The sequence below is a fragment of the Scomber scombrus genome, chromosome 4 (assembly GCF_963691925.1).
Source record: "Scomber scombrus chromosome 4, fScoSco1.1, whole genome shotgun sequence".
NCBI classification, from domain to species: domain Eukaryota; kingdom Metazoa; phylum Chordata; class Actinopteri; order Scombriformes; family Scombridae; genus Scomber; species Scomber scombrus.
Genome location: NC_084973.1, coordinates 19997781 through 20014986, shown reverse-complemented (window position 1 = coordinate 20014986; position 17206 = coordinate 19997781). Strand labels below are relative to the sequence as shown.

Here is a 17206-nt window from a genome sequence, read left to right as displayed (position 1 = left end):
AGTAAATCTAAAATCTTTTTCTGCCCCTTCCCAACAATCCGTCACTTGTTCAGTATTTCCATGGCAACGGCACTGAGTAGCACTCTGCGTTCTGTACAGTAACATAGGAGAGCGAGTCTGTGTACTTTTTCAGAAGTGGTGCTTTTATGCATAGATAGAATCAAGCCAAAATATTTCAAATGTTCTCCATCTTTTCATTCCATAGTCTCTTTGATAAAAGGATTCATGATCTCCACTCCTTTTAGTCTCTTGCTACCTTAAGGAGTCACCATTTACCATCACATCTGTGCAAGAAGCACCTCAGGTAAACCCTGCCAAATGAATCATCACTGCCCTCTCCTACGTTTCAACTTCCACTTTCATGGATTTATAAAAAGATAACTGCTGGACTACTGGTCTCTTTACTCCTATTTTTATGTTATTAATTTCAGTTATGACAACTTCTGTCAGTTGACTGTCGGCTTATGGCTTGAACCCTAGGTCCCTGCAACTGTTTGTAATCAGAGAAATTAAGTTCATTGTAAGAAACTCTGTTCAGAGAAATACAACTGGGGAAATGGCAAAAAGTTTGAGCAATAAGGGAAAGAAGAAAAAAATTAAAATTGACAGAGAGAGCAGCGAGACAAAAGTGGCACCAAAGAGATTGAGTAAAAAAGTCAATGATAGGATTAACTGACCATAAAATCTTTTTAATGACGCCAAAGAACATAAGTGAACCTCTTTCTATTCCCTTGGCACCTTTAAAAGAAATACAGAGGTGTTGCCAGTGCTTTCTTTTCCTGCCTCATCTCCCCTTTCTTCCTTCTTTCACTCCCTACCTCTGTACCACTGGGGAGTACCACTGCTTGTTCAGTCACACTGCATTATTGGGGCTGGAGACATTGAATAACTGTGACATTATAAAACCAAACTGTGATTTCTGAGAGGCCATTGAATCATGTGTATGCATGCGTGTGTGTGTGCGTGTGATGCCATTCAGCCGCTCGGCTGCCTTTTATTTCTGTCTGACCGCAGGCTCGTAAAAACACATTCTGGCACCAGCAGCTAAAGGCCTCAGCTTACGCCTCAGGTACTAAGGTTTCACTCTTTCTTTCCCTCAAATCCCTCCCTTTCTCTCTCCTTCTGCCTCTGTCTCCATGACTGTCTGCCCCGTCCACATACCAACTCCTTTTCACTCTTCCTTTCACTGGTCCAGCGTCTGGCTCCTCCAATTAAATGTCCTTCCTTGCATCCTTTATCTCTTTCTGTTCGTCTTTATTTTACTCTTGATTTAAGGGTCCAAACATTCATCTTCTCTAACTGCAACAGCACGCTCGGGTGTGGAAGAGAAACAGTGCACCGAGCAGCTATTAAGATTCTCTCAACAGCCATGACAGCGTAAGAAGCATCACAAATACTTACGCTTTTAATTAGCCTGTAACTACTCTATTCAGATGCACAGAATTCAACAAAACAGGGCAGATGGTCAGGAATAAAATAGCAAGCAAGAGGCAAAACAATTGTAAACCAAATGGTGTAAGGAAACATTTCAGCAGCTAGAGAATATTAAATATTGGCAAAGGGTCATTCAGTTCTCTGAATCCCAGCAACATCTTTGCCACTCACACTATATACTTCTCAAAAAGTAAACAATTAAGTATTTCTAACCAACAGATCCAAATAATGTGTGAATCTATGTAGCAGATTTATTCTTACTATCTTTCTCAGGAGGAAATAGATGACTGTATTTAATTATCACAGCACATGGTCACATGTTCACAGGATGCCCCTTTCATACTGTAGCAGAAGCATATGTGGGGGACTTTACTAAAAAGGTACAGCAGTAATGACAGGAGCCTATAAATACAAAACCTATAAATATGCTAAATGGCTTAAGAAAAATAAATTCATACAATGTGGCGATATGATACTGCAATCCCGTGGCTTCACAAGGTCTAGAAATACATTATAAAAAGGCCTGCTGACATCATAGGTTTTGTAAACCAATTTCGGGTAATGGATTGGAGCACACAGGGGAGACGGGGAAAGGTTATCTGTGAGTCACATGTTACCCTTTCAACTTCTGAAATGGAGCTGTCTTCTGTGCTATCATCTCCTCAAATTATGTCACACCTGCTTCTGTGTCTGATGATCTCACAGATAGTACTGGCCGCAGACTGATGATAGACTGATGACGTCTACCTGCAATCTAATCATGGACAGCATTCATTCTTTGTTTTCTAATTTGAAAACTGCTTTAATCATCAACAACAACAACAGAGGGAGAGAGAAAGTGGGACAACGGTGTATATTTGTGTGTGTGTGTGTGTGTGTGTGTGTGTGTGTGTGTGTGTGTGTGTGTGTGTGTGTGTGTGTGTGTGTGTGTGTGTGTGTGTGTGTGTGTGTGTGTGTGTGCGTGTTTATGGCTGTTGTAATCAGTCCTGAGCCTAATCAGGACTGGAAAACACATAGAGAGCTTCCTCGAGAATCAGACACAGTGAGACTAGAGAAACAGAATGATAAGAGAAGGAGACAGAGAGCTTTTGAACTTGTAATCACAATGACTGCCGGGATCAATTGTCTCATCAATGTATCTCCTGACACAAACACATGCACCGACAACAGGCAAAGTTTTTAATTGGAAACAATTATTCCAAACACGCACAGTACAATGTCAATCAACAGAGCCCATTTGGAAAACAAACAAGTCTATGTGTATCATTTTGCTGTGTTAGTCACGTGTGCTGGATACATTTTCGAGCATGTACTAGTATGCACACACAGGATAGCCACAGTGTGTGCTCTACATGCTGGCATTATGTGTACTTATTCCTGGATCTCCAATATTTAACCCAGACTATCCATGTTTGTGTAAATACGTGTTTGTGAGTGTGTGTTTGATCAGCTGCTGGTTGTGAGGATTGGTAGTCTCCAGTAGCTCCCTTTTTTTCTCCTCCATCTGTCCTCTTGGCCTTCAAGTTCGCAGGCTCAGGCCAATCAGAAAGCAACGTGGGGTCACAGTGGGGTTGCAAGTCAGGGGTTAAGCTGAAAAAGCATACACAGTGGGCCCTGCGGTGGAGAGTTACTATTTGCTCTGAGGGGAAATAAACTGGGCCAACATTCACATATGTGCAAAGAAATATACCTACTCGAAACATGTGTGCAAGTACAGACGTGCACACATTCTGAATGGCCATAAAGCATGCACTCTGCAGCTCATCAGATAGCTTTCCATCACTATCTCAACACTTTGTTCTTTCTATGTGCAGCAGGTGGGGTGTTTTTAATGTAAAATTCTATGTTCCTGTCATTTGGCATTGATCATGAGGGCAATTAACATGTTTTCTCTCCTACTCATCACTGCTCTGACTCATAGTCATTCACGCACACACCTCAAAAAAACAGAGTAATTAATCTCTGGCACTCGATGCTTTGACGCAATGCACAAATCTAACTGTCTCCAGTGGATGCCTCCCTCGCCTCCCTACCACCATTCCTCCTCCTCCCACAATCCATTGTTCCATTCCCAGTGGAGACACAAACCACTCCTCAACTACACAAACAACACAAACACAAAAAAGGCCTCTTCTTTGTAATATTTTCAAATTTTGCTTCTCAATTTTTGGAAAGCAAAATTCGCCTGCAGGACAACCCTGGTCACTTCTTCTGCTACTGTTAGTCTGGGGAGTCAGAGGCAGGCAGTGTCTTTTTCACCTGCCAGCTCTCCCGGAAAAACATAACAAGCCCCCTTAGATCCAACTTGCCTCCTTCAGGTGCCCTGGCCAACCAGTGGGACTCACAACTGGGGATTGAACCTCAGGTCTCAGCAGTGGCTGGTGAGTGTTTTGCCCCTGCACCACCCGTATGCCTTTGAAAGAGGGAGGCCTTTGAAACAGAGCTGGAACAAAAGGACTGCTGTTTGCGCATGAGAGAGAAAAATCTGTTGCATTCGTACAACAGTGACACATCCAAACAGCTGGAAGTCAGCTTAGACAAAGGCAGAGGTGAGGAGAAAGTCATGGTGGAGAAAAGAATAATACAATATTTTTGTGTGTTCGTAACTAGACATGAACAAATTGCAGACAAACAAATGTACTTCTCTAAAAGTCACCTAAAACGTTTAGTCCAGTGATATTCAATATTTTCCTTATTCTTGTCTGAATATCAGAAGCCTGATATAGCTTCTTCCACTATGCCATATACCTCTATTGTTGTCCAAAAACACATCAATGAGCCACACTGTTGCACTGGCTGACACGTTATTTTATTACAATGGACATGGGCACTGTAGTTTATTTTGAGTCGATCCCACAAACACTGTCATGCTGTCGTAAATACTCAAAAGAGCACCAAATCCGTGACTGAAAATAGCCCCTAACAAAAGCACTATTTAAGCATTATTTCCTGCTTGGGGCTGAGAGCCAGAATGGTGACGTTGGAAAGTATTAAGAGACACACTAACACATTGTTGGTTTTGGTCTTTTTGTGGGATTTGTTGATAACAAAAATATAGAATATCACCAACCTTATATGCAATGTCGATATTCAGTATGTATAAGCTCAGAATGGCTCTCTTTGTGTAGTTGTGGCTGATTTCTCATGCAAAGCCCTCAAACTTAATCAAATTTAAAGCAATATTTTGACAGAATCGCACAAATATATTTATTCTCCATCTTATTGTTGTTATCATATTTCCCTGGAAAGTTTTAATTTCTTGAGATGTTCCATATCCTGCTTCGGTGGATTTTCTTCCTGCCAAGAACCAAATTCTGAGGGAAATACTGACATCTCAATCCAAAATCATCATCATCATATTGGAATTTAGTGAAACAGTAATCCTTGACACAAACAGGCACACTCACAGAGCACATTCACTTATCTCACAGATACTTAACTGCCCACTGCTTCAACACATAAGGTACGGAAGTATAAAATGTGACTAAGGCTGAAAATAGCAGAGGACCCAGGTTTAATTTCCTCATGTCATTTGTTCTGGCCTGATCCTGTTAGAGTGAGAGCAGCCTAGGGGTCGTGGTTAAATATTATCCCTGAGGAGAAATAAAACCCTAAAAAAACAACAGTGGCTACCAGCCACACTGCACTTTCCTTTAAAGGGGTTGTGGATAAATATTTTCAGTCGTGGGTGCTGCTCTTGATTATTATAATTACTTGGGTTAATAGGGCACAGAGACACACAAACAGACACAAGCACACACACATGGTGGAGGGTTAAAAAACTTTTGTCAGCTCATGCAATTTAATATTAGCAATTCCACCGTGCCATTTTGTAGCGGTTAGGTATCTAAATGTCAGCACACACATTGACCACAAAAGCACTCACACACACATCCTTGCACACACAAACTGCAAGGATTTATCCATTCAAGCGGGGTTTAGCTGGATGACAACAATAATAGGGGTAAAACACAAACATGCACCGGTGATGACCTCCAGTGTGGAGCGATAGCATCTACTGCTGTTGAAAGATACACAAGATACAGAAAGACAGAGCCAGAGTGGAAGAGAAAACAAGGAGGACGAAAGACGGGATGACTGTGGCAGACAGAGTCAAACACAAAGAGGGAGTGGTAGCGAGAGATGAGGAAGGAAGAGGAGACAGCAGAAAGAGGCTAACATAACCAGAGCAAACAAACAGAAAAGTCATGCAGGAAGACACTCTATGGATTTCCTGTGTGTATGACTGTCTTTCTGCATACGTGTTAATGTGTTTGAGACACATAAAGACAAAGTTCCTCATTGGTCAGTCTTTTGTATCTTTGTGTGTGTGCAGTATGTACGTGTGTTGTCTCCTGTGTGAACTCCAGGCTGGCTGGGTTTAAGCAGTCTGAGCTGACAGAGGTATGTGGGATGGACTAAACCCAGATATCTGCTGCACAGACAGACACACACACACAGCTGTGTAGTCATGCACAGCCACAAAGAGACACACACACACACACACACACACACACACACACACACACACACACACACACACACACACACACACACACACACACACACACACACACACACACACACACACACACACACACACACACACACACACACAATAAAGAATAAAAAAGAGGTAGATATTAGAGAATGACAGAGGACACCACAGAAAGTAAGCAAGAGTATCACAGATGACCACCAATGGAAAAACAGATGGAAAGAAATTCAAAACTTGTTATTTACTTTATAGTGAAACCAGTTTCTCCCCAGGAAGACATTCGGTCTGTCTTTTTCCTATGATAAGGCCACATCCAGCTTTGCATCACATGATATCCCTAACTGGGGTGAGGGGTTTGGAGCTAAAGCTGTCGTCTGCAGTATGGCTATTGGCACCAACTGAACAGTCTGTCTGACTGTCTTTATACTAGATTAGACCAGACTATGGAAACATTAAGACAGTAGTTTTATGTTTTCATCCCCTGGCAGTGGAAATTACAGCATACACAGTTTTTTTTGTTGTGATGCAACATGTTCACCATTACGATGACTTGCCATAATGAGTCATTTTGACTCTATTTTTTCTTCTATCAGGAGAAATTTTTTTTATTTTTAACACTTAATGGATTTTGAAGCATTTGGTCATAAGAACATTTATAGAACTGAAATGATTAGGTGATTTATCGATTGATTGATAGACATGAACATGTCTGACCCCCTTATATACCAAATCATGAATCTAGGAAATAATTGTCAATTCAATCAATAATGAAAATGATCATTAACTGCAGCCTCAGTGCTGTGGAATGACATGGTCTATGGTTAGACGATTGATTTGTCTCTGCTCTTCAGGAAATTAGGATGTAATTCAAAACGCTATGGCTTAAAAGGATAAACATTGGTGCTTTTGGGACAGAAACCGATTAATATGGCATGAATACAACTGTGACCCCAACAAAAGAAGGAAAGGCCTTATGGGCCTGACAGGCTGTGTGACAACACTCCCAACCCAAACACACACTCTCACATCTCTTACACTTGGTTATTGGTTTCATGTGTAGGGATTTCTATAATCTTTGGAGCCCGTGGGCATAGTAGCATAAAGTTGACATTGCTTTGCATGCATGTGTGTGTGTGTGTCTATGTCTCTGTGTGTGTGTGTGTGTGTGTGTGCGTGTTAGTGCGCGTATGTGTTTTTGACAAGGCTAATTGTGTCAGGGCTGTCTGAGGACCCTGTCGGATTCCTAGTCATTACCAGGAGAGACACATGTTTTAGCACTAAGAACGCCACATTCATACTCACACACAAACACAACATTACATACTATACCTATAAAAGCTGTGAGTTGACGTCTAAATCAGGACTTACGCAAGGAGCATTGATTCATTTGCCGACTAAAAAGCCAGCATAATTTTACAGCCAACCCAATATTGAACATGACTCTGCACTAAATATCTGAGTGTCACTGTTTTTAACACTATGGCCTCCATACTACAATACATGTTATAGCACTGCATTATACAGTACCAGTCAAGAGTTTGGATACATTTACTTATTCAAATAAATAGGAAAGTATCTCCATTTTTGACTGGTACTGCATATCTGAAGTTGTGTTTAAATGGACTTTACAATGAACAATGTGTATTTGTGTGAGTGACAAAGTGCTGTGCTTGTTTTGTACGTATTGCAGTCATATTGAGCAGGCTGTGTTCTCTCTGTCTGTCCCTGATGTGTTTTCCATGTGTGCTGGAAATACAAACACAGCTGCACTTTAATGACACTCAAATGCTTCTGGGATTCAGAATGTATGCGTGTACTTGTTTGTGTGTGCCTGTGTGCGCCTGTCTGTGTGTATGGTCTTTTTGACCACTTCAGTGAACAGCCCTGTTGGAGCTGCATTTGCGCTATATAACTAGCACTCTCTCCTCCCTCCAGAACACACCACCAACGCCTCACCTTGTGTGTGTGTGTGCATGAGTGCGTTCCTTAGGGAGTCATGAAGCCCTAAGTGGTATTTCTGAGCAGCTATGCCTGTCATGAAATAGCTTGTCAGCGCCGTCAACACTGACTGGTGATCTCTTTACATGCCCCTCCCTCTTTACTGTATACCCGCTCATTTCACAAACACATATACATAAATGCGCAACATACACACAAGCACACACGCAGACTGCAGGGAGTCCCCCGGACGAGATGAGACAGGCTGTGAGCTTCAAATGACCCCGAAAACAGAGCTGCTGCTGAGTGATAAATGAGACAAATACACGCTGGCCCTCTCTCACTTCCTTTCTCTCTTTCTCTCCCTCATTAACACAACACAAATGGAGCCATCTCCACTCTCTCCTCTCCTCCCTTCTTTCCACATAAATCGTCCTATCTCCAACACTTGCTCCGTTGATCAATTTGAATTCCCTTCTATCTCAGTCTATTTCTGTAGAATTGTACCATCTACCAGCAAAATCTCCATCAACGCGACCGTCTTTAACTTCAAATGTACAATAACTTGAACTGGTTGCAAAAGTCTCCAAATTTTCTTTTATTTCCAAGATTTTGTCGTGGAATTAAAATTGACCTGATAAAAATTACAGCATCATGAAGCATCAACCAGACAAACCGAGAAACACAGTACTCTCTTTTACAGACATTGTGTGGATTTTACTCTCAGTCTATACTGTTTATACAGTAATATGCAGTCATATCACAGCATGAGTTTTACAGGTTAAACTCTGCACTCTTAAATAATGGAGGGAACATTACCGGATACCAGCGCAATAAACCATGTGGACATACAGCTGTGTATATGTTCTGTGAAAAGTGTTTGTTGGATTTATGGCTTATTATGTCATGTTTGACACAAACACAGGTATAGACTGAAAAATGTATTTAAACAGGCATACAAGTGGACTGAAAAGTGTTATTATCATGTAATGCCAGATCAACCACTTACTGATGCAAAGCCAGTGTGAGAGATGGGTGAATCAAACAGCAGTTGTTTGCCACAATGATCCCTTGATTCCCATACAATCTGTTCCTCCTGGTCAGCACTTTTCCTAACAGATACTGCAGAAAATGACCAAGCCAGAGATACTTTTATTGATCTGTTGTTTTACTCCAGCTTTGTTGTCGTGTTAAATGTCCTCGACTCACCCTCTGTCCCCTGATTCTCTCTTGCTCTTTCACTATCGCTCACTTTCTATCAGAGCTCATGTGAAAAGAGTTCAACCTTGACTTAACAGTATGTGTTTGTTCTTTTGTTTCCTTTCCTCCATTCATTTAACTCAATATTGATTCAATTGTATTTATATATAGGGCCAAATCACAACAGAAGTTATCTCAGGGCACTTTTCACATTGAGCAGGTCTAGACCATAGTCTTTTACAGACACCCAACATTCCCCCATGAGTACTTGGCAACAGCAGCAAGAAAACACTCTCCATTAATGGGAAGAAACCTCCATCAGAACCAGGCTTCAGGTGGGTGGCCATCTGCCTTGACCGGTTGAGAGAGAAAGAGGGAGGCCAGTGTCACGCATACTGTATAATAAAAAGAGTATGACTCTTTGAAATTGTCTTTCTCCTTCCCACCTTTAACCTCTTCACAGCAATTTCTCAAGCTCGGGTGAAAATCTTTCACACCAGGGACATTGTTTCGTTTTGTTTAATCTCCACCTTCTGACCTCCTCATCTTATAATTAAGAGAGTCCAGCAATCCTGTATCTTTATCCTTTCCTTCACTATGCAAAGTTTATGAATGCTGTTCCTAATATTTTGTTCACTCTATTAACATACATGAGGGGGAAAAAATATTAGGAATAAAACTGCACTCAAGTAAACAACCACCACCCACTATAACCTCAATGATAAACATAAAGTAGAATTATCACTTATCTGACAATGTCAGCTAAAACTGACAATGTTTAAGCTTCTTAAAAGTAGAATTTATGGCAGAGCTGTTGTATTGGATTGCATTAGATTGCACTGGTGTTCGTAATAAAGTGGTTGATAAGTTTGTATTAAACTTGAATAAAGAAAAGGATGAAATATACATAAAATGCTGCCTATATAACTTTTTAAAAAATCAGTTCGTATCAGACAACATATATGCCGAAACTGATTTTTTATTTGGGAAAGGCCAATATTGGCAGATAACATCAGCTGACGGACATATCTGTCAGGCTCTAGTGGAAACTGAACCCTCTTTTCCATCTTTTAGTTTAGCTGCCATCAACACATAAATCATCCAATTTATCTGGCGATCTTTTCCCCCTCACTTGTGAACAACACCTCAGCTTTCAGCTTAACAACACAAAATCTCAATCATAGGAAAAACAACCACAAAGCAGCCCAGACGGATCTCACTCAACGAGTAGAAAATAGCCAAGAAACCAATGCATTGCTCTTTGCTTGACCTCTCACTTGAAACCAATCTGCCATGGGAGTCCCTAATCAGGAGCTTGATGCTTTGGCTCCTTGTGTCACGGGTGCACACATGCCTCTCCATTACAATAAGGCTGAGATTCAAGCTGGAGCAAGGAGTGTGAACATGAATTGGACACATGAAAGTGAACCATATATAACAGTCTGATCCACGATTACGCATCATTATGATGACCTTTCCAGTTTTATAATCCAATAGGATATCTTTCATGAAATCTGTACTTAAAAAAGTTCAATTTTTGTTTAAAAGACATTTAAAGGGTTGTCGCGCACATTAGTGGAGTCAGTCTGAGCTGATCCCCAGTTGGTCTGATGATGGGCACACACACACACACACACACACACACTCTTCTTCCGACCATTTCCCATCCTGATGTGATGAAGTCTGGCCGGAAACAGCCATTTCCCTGAATGTTCCCATCTCTCCTCCAGCATACTCCCTCATCCCTGATTCATTGCCAATAAATCACAGAGATAGAGCGAGGGAGAGAAACAGAAAGAGAAAGACAGAGCAAGAAAGAAAAAGTGTAAGAGGAAGAGTAAGGGAGAAGGAAAGGTTAGGGCAGTATAAATGAGAAGAAAGTACACAAGAGATAGGAAAACAGAGATGAGGGAAAACCAGATGTGTGATGTGTGTCTTCGTCGACACTGCACAGGGGTGGAGTTTGAATTGCCAAATATGGCTGAGTGTACTTTGAAGGGGTGACGTTTTACAGAAGAAAACAAAGATTGGAAGACAAAAACAGTTTTTTTGCTACTAAAGTGTTCTATTATGACCAGCAATTATAACACAAAAGTCTACTGTATGCTAGCAGCAACTAGGATTAAACTCAGTCTTTTACTGTAATGCTTACAAATCAGCAATCTCCCACTCCTCAGCTACATTTACAGTAATCACAGCCATAACAAAGTGCCAAACAGCACAGATTGAAGCAATTTCCACATTGCTCTCCTGCCCCCCCCCCCCCCCCCCCCAAATCCTCCACTTACAGAAGTCTACTATGTTGGTGGGTAATGTACGCCACCTGCAAACCCCACCCAACTGAATAGACTTTTGATCATGTCCGCACTCTCACAGGGGCTCCAGTTAACACTACTATCTCCCCTGTTGAACTATCAACATTGCCCCGCAGCACAGCACAAGGGATTTCAGCCACCACTCAAACTCCTCGGTGGGTTTACATTATCTCCTAAAATAGAAGCTGGCATTGGCGTCCCTGCTCTGCAAAGAGAGCAAAATCATCTTACTCGTCATCGTTACTCTGACGCCTCTCATCATGTGATACAATGAAATCTCCAGACAAGCCACTAAATGGGGTTTGAGATGCTATCTGATTTAGGGCAATGTTTTCAGTAACATGGGTTCAAATGTGGTGTAGTTAAATCTCCAAAACTGCATTTCGTTATTTTTGAATACTTAAAAATGTGACCTAAGTGGTATCTGAATGACCAGACTTTGACTAATAACCCGCAATTATCACTTTTAACTGCTATTGTAGTGAAGATTGTGAGGATACCTCCTGATCTGACAAAACTCGAAGTAAACTCAAAACCCTGTGTGCCTCAACAGATGACACTGTGCACTTTGAACACAGTCTGAAGACAGGCTGTTCCTGTAAACCTGCTGTTGTTGACATAGCTGCAAACACAAATCTACTATGTTTTCACAGTAACCGTACCATCGACCAGGAAAGTGCAAATTGCCATGTAGGTGCAAATGAGGTGAGAGAGTGACACTGAGATGGAGGCTGACTCATTGTCCAGATATTCTGCTGGATCTGTGAAGTTGCTGTGGCACTAGGGTTGGACGATCGTTTCTATTTTCATATTATCCAATCATGGTTACTCGACATCGCCAATAGGCAATCCAATCACCAGAGGGCAGTGGGAGTAACAGGGGAAGGAGGGGGTTGAGGGAGTCACAGCACGCGTCTGTGTGTCTGTGCTTGGTGAAACAATATCACAGTGTTATGTTCTGTTTAACATTATTAACTTATCTTTAATATTACAATCCAAAACATATCCATAATATTAACTACTCTTATGGTGCAAACAGCAAAGTTTTGGTGAGCAGGCATATGGAGAATGGAGATGTGGGGTGTCAGATCCATGGAGAAGAGACAAACTGGTTTCTCATTATGGATTTAAAATTCACTCACCACACGTGCTAACGGGGCTCACAGGGTGGACATGCTGCTCCACCAGAAATGTCTCCAAGTGCACAGAAGAGCACAGATTCTAGATAGTAGTTTATAGGATTTTAGTTCTGATAGTAAGTTAGATTAAATCCCCTCAATGTCAGCATAGACAAAAATTGCCGATCATCCCTTATGCACAAGTCTATACAGAAAACAGAAATTTGTCCCAGTTCTGAGCTACATAATGCTCTGAGCCTCCCTGCACAATCTGTAACTGATTCATGTGTATAACCATGCCCTGTGTTGTTTTTTTAGCCTGTAAAACTAATACTGTGATTTTTGAAATCATTTGGTATATCTGAAAAATGCTACAAAAGGAATATGATTGAATTTCATTAATGCTGATTTATAATCATAATCACAACGTCCATCAGAATCCTTTTAATTCATTTGGCAGACACAATAATTACGTAGCATTAGATTCAGAAAGGTGAGGTTGCAAACTAAAAATAGTTGTAATGACAAGAATCCAGAATTACAACATTTCCCGGATTTGTTTATCCAGAGGAAGAGCTGTGTAAACACTTTCTATATACAGAACCTTATCACATCTGCACCAAAGGCGATAGGATGTGTCACACTGCATCAGCTTTTATTGTATCGAAGTGCAGATATATAATACAGAACCACACTAAGTACGGAGGTAATTTACTCCAGTAGCATTAAGTAAATTGAAGTGCGGGTCAGAATACTATTTTAATTCTGGCCAGTGCAAGTTTAAAAGTGGAAATAATGTTATTTTGGGTTTCCTGCATCTGTCAGCCATTAAATCTATTTGGAAAATCTGTTGTTCAGTGAAGCCTTAAGTTACAGATATTGAATTGGTTCACTGTGAGGCAAAGCTGCACTGTCAGATTTTAGGAATGGTTCAGGCGTGTTATGATACCTATTGATCATCTTTGAATTGTTTTACCATGGAGCACAGTTGAACCACACACGAACTCTGATGAATTTTAACTCTTGCAAATCTCATCTTTAAAGAACAGAGGAGCTTAACGTTTGCCAGAAAAGTTGGCCAAGGTCTCCCGCTATTCACAGCCTTTTTCCCCTACAGGGTTTCCTGTCCTGATCAGCAGGGGCAGACGGACCCTCTCATTATGGAGACCGCAGATGAAAATGAGAGCAAAATGAGGCCCATTACCATGCGGGCGTGACTAATATCCCTCTACAGACCTTTCCACACAGACTGGACACATGCACACTCATCGTCGCACAAAAGTTATACACGCACTCTAAAACGCTCACAAATCAATAAAGTTCCTGCAGATGCACATATGCAGGCGGAGGCTTACTAAGAAAAAGAACAGGGGAAGTTGGTAATAAACTTTTGCTCTGTTAGATTGACCAGATCTCAGGCTACTCTGTGGGGGGTGTCAGGCTCTTTTTTACTGTGTACATTTATAGGTTTGTGAGTGTGTATATGTATGTGTGTACATTCCCCAATCACCCATCACATCATTAGTGCTAATACTACCCTGGCAAGGCTTAATTCCTGCCCACAAGAAGTCCTACCTTCTGCATTCACTCACTCACCATCTCTTTCCTCTCTTAACTGCTTTTACATCATCTGACCCATAAGTAATATTTCATCTCTTGTGTGCTTCTCTCATCTGTTCAAATATCCACTCTGCTCTTCATTTCCTCAAATGTCTGCAACAGATTCATTACCTTACTGGAATTCACAATCATCAACCTCTAACCCACCACTACTTGCTCCGGCTTGCTTTTCAATGCTCTTGCTCTCCAATCCTGTCTTACTGATTTCTGTTTTCTTTCTCCTCTTTCTCTCTCTCTGCACATCACATCAACACTTTCTTTCCTTTCCTGAAGAATCCCCTGTCATTTCCCTTCCCTTTGTATTTTCCCACAAAAGCTCATCATTTTGTGGCTTAAATACATGTTTCCATCCCAATTTAAACTGTTCTAAAAGATACCCACAGGGGATATGCAACACCCAGCTATGGCATCAAGTGCTGCTTCTCATATTTCACTCTTATGGCTACATGCTCCAGTTGTATTTTCACATCTGATTCATCTCAACTTTTTCTCCCTTTTCTACATCCCCATTTTAACTGCCCCCCTCCATTTTTTTCTCCTCCTTTGCTGATCAGGTCTGCTGAATGATTTATAGGTTTGCAACAGGCTGGTAGATGGAGGGAAGAGAAAGGGAGGAGAGGTAGATGAAGGGAGGAGGGGTGAGGAGAAATTGGGCTGTTGGCGTTTGAAGTACATGAAGGAGTACTATAAAATACACCTGGTCCATCCATGGGGCACTCTCTGTACACAGAAACAAAGGGAAGGGAGGGAGACTTAGAGGAGGAGAGAGAACCCAACCGCAGGGGAGTGTGGAGCTAAGTGGATGGAAAAGGGAGGGGGAGGGGGGGTCACTTCGTGTTTCCTTTCAGGATGGCTTTTATGGTGTAACTTCAAACGCTGACCTCCCACACCCCCGCCCTTACACCCCACCACCTCACCACCCCCCAACTCCCTCGCTCCATCCGTCCGTCCATTCGTCCCTCCCTCCTCTTTCTCACTATTGTGTATGGCCAAGTGGACAGTAATTGGCTATTCTTTCATGAGGCTGATTTCAGCACTCTCTGCCCCCCACAGGAAGAGGCCTTTTTGCTGCCCCCCTCAGAAGTAAGTGTATTTGTGTGCGTGTGTGTGTACCTTGTAAATATGCCAGACGGTAGTATCAGGTGGTTGGAGAAGGCTGCACTTGCTGCAGACTCCACAGGCATTTCATTCAAGTCCTACTGTGAGCTCCATCTTACAACACAGGAATTGTGGTAATCCAATCCAGAAAAAAAATCATATTCCAATATGAGGTTTTATGCTGAATACTCTCTGGATTTCAGGTACAGCTTAAACATTTATACTTGTGTTTATGAATGAAGCTTGCATTACATCTGTTGAAAGCTGCGGTTCAGAGTGTTGAGGGCAAATTTAAAGCCCCAAAAATATTTTTGGCCATGAAGTGGTGTTTTATTTCTTCTTCCAAAAAAAAAAACACCCAAGGCACTTGCCTAACTTATTCATGCCATAAAATGTACGGTACAAAATAGATGAGAGGTTTTGCAAATGTTTCCTTCAGTCTACAATATGGGAGCATATTGAGAGTGATATATAAAAGCTGTTAGCTACTCTTGCTAATGACTTCTGGCCCTCTGTGGCTTATAGATCAGTGTGCTTTCATTAATGATGCAGGAGTGTGTGCATGTGTGCGTGTGTGTGTGTGTATCAATTAGTGGGTGGAGGGGGTTAGCCATCCGTAGAGAGCCTTAATTAACACTACACACACATACACGACCATCTCTTTTGGGATATTGTTATTTGGTGCTTTTTACTATTTTATTGGGAAGTAAACGGTAGATTGACAGGGAGTATGGGAAGAGAAAGAGGGAAAGAGATGCGACAAAGGTTCAAGGCCAAACTCAGAATGTCACGGCCAAATGGTGACCATCCCCCCCTCCAGGCAAACACAGACACCATCCCACAAACACACTGACCATGACCACACACACGCACACACACACTCACATACTAGAGGGCATGTGATGTATACAAGCTCTTAAAAGGTTAAATATGTGGGCAGAGGACACAACATAAACACAGACTTAAATAAGTACAGGGCAGTCTGTCCTTGCAGACACAACACATAAACAGAATTGGGGGATAATTGTGTTGTCAGGCAAACAATAATACAGCTCAAGAATCGCATTAAGTCAAAGGTTTGATACAGAGAGCAGAAGAGAAAGGGACACCTCTAAGAGTTAAGCATAGAGAGAAAGTAGATGGAGATCTTAATACAGTGGAGTGCCTCCTACCTCTTTGTAGTTCACCTTGGGCTCCATTCTCTTCCGCTTTCTGCCCTTCCCCTGACTCTGACTGAGGAGAATCCATTTTACAACCTGCAGGAGGGAGGATAGGGAGAAGGGGGTGAAGCCATGAAGGCGGGAAAAAGAGGAGAGTGAAGAAGTAGAGAGAAACAACAAAGTAGAAGGTTTTGAGTGAGAGGGATAAGGCAATGTGAAAGACGACAGCAGGAAAGTAATAAGAAAAGTACAACAAGGACAGAGAGAGAGAGGGAGAGAGAGAAAGAACGAAAGAGGTGAGTAAGAGTGAGTCGTCAGATCCAATAACGGAAAGTAAATATAAACAGGCTCAAGTCGCACATTCCATCTTTCAAGTGGAAAGGCACACAAGAATATACTTTATAAACACACTCCCAGTGAGCCAAAAGCCTTGACAAGAGTGTTTATTACACACACACACACACAAACACACAAATGTACAAGCATGCAGTGCAGAAACAGTCTATTCCGCCCTCTCCCCCCTTCGCACATTAATTCCAAGCTTTCAGAGCTTACTCGTGCTCCATATATAACCACCACTAACGGCTGGCTCAGACAAAAGAGTAATAGTGAAAGTATGTTGCTGAGACGGAGCCTGGAGCGCAGCAACTCCCTACACCATAGATCTCCATTAAACAGCCAATCACTATGAAGGCCAAACTCTATCTACCGCCTCTCTTCTGCTACAGTTTATATCTAAGAATAAATACACTGTCGTAATACAGTTTGAAATGTTCCAAAAGTCAGCACATTTATATTTCCAATCAATCAAAGAGTGTATAAGTG

At 41.7% G+C, this 17206-nt stretch overlaps 1 protein-coding gene across 4 annotated transcripts in view; it reads right to left on the bottom strand.

The window, feature by feature from the left end:
* aopep (aminopeptidase O (putative)) overlaps nt 1-17206 on the bottom strand; it is a 79766-nt gene that overhangs the window by 24296 nt on the left and 38264 nt on the right. For all 4 annotated transcript variants that reach the window (XR_009925056.1, XM_062417836.1, XM_062417835.1 and 1 more), the window contains exon 14: nt 16394-16477. Coding sequence is in view for 3 of the 4 variants with exons in the window: in XM_062417836.1 (XP_062273820.1) it covers nt 16394-16477 (84 nt within the window). In the remaining variant the exon portion in view is untranslated. The remainder of the gene's footprint in view (nt 1-16393; nt 16478-17206) is intronic.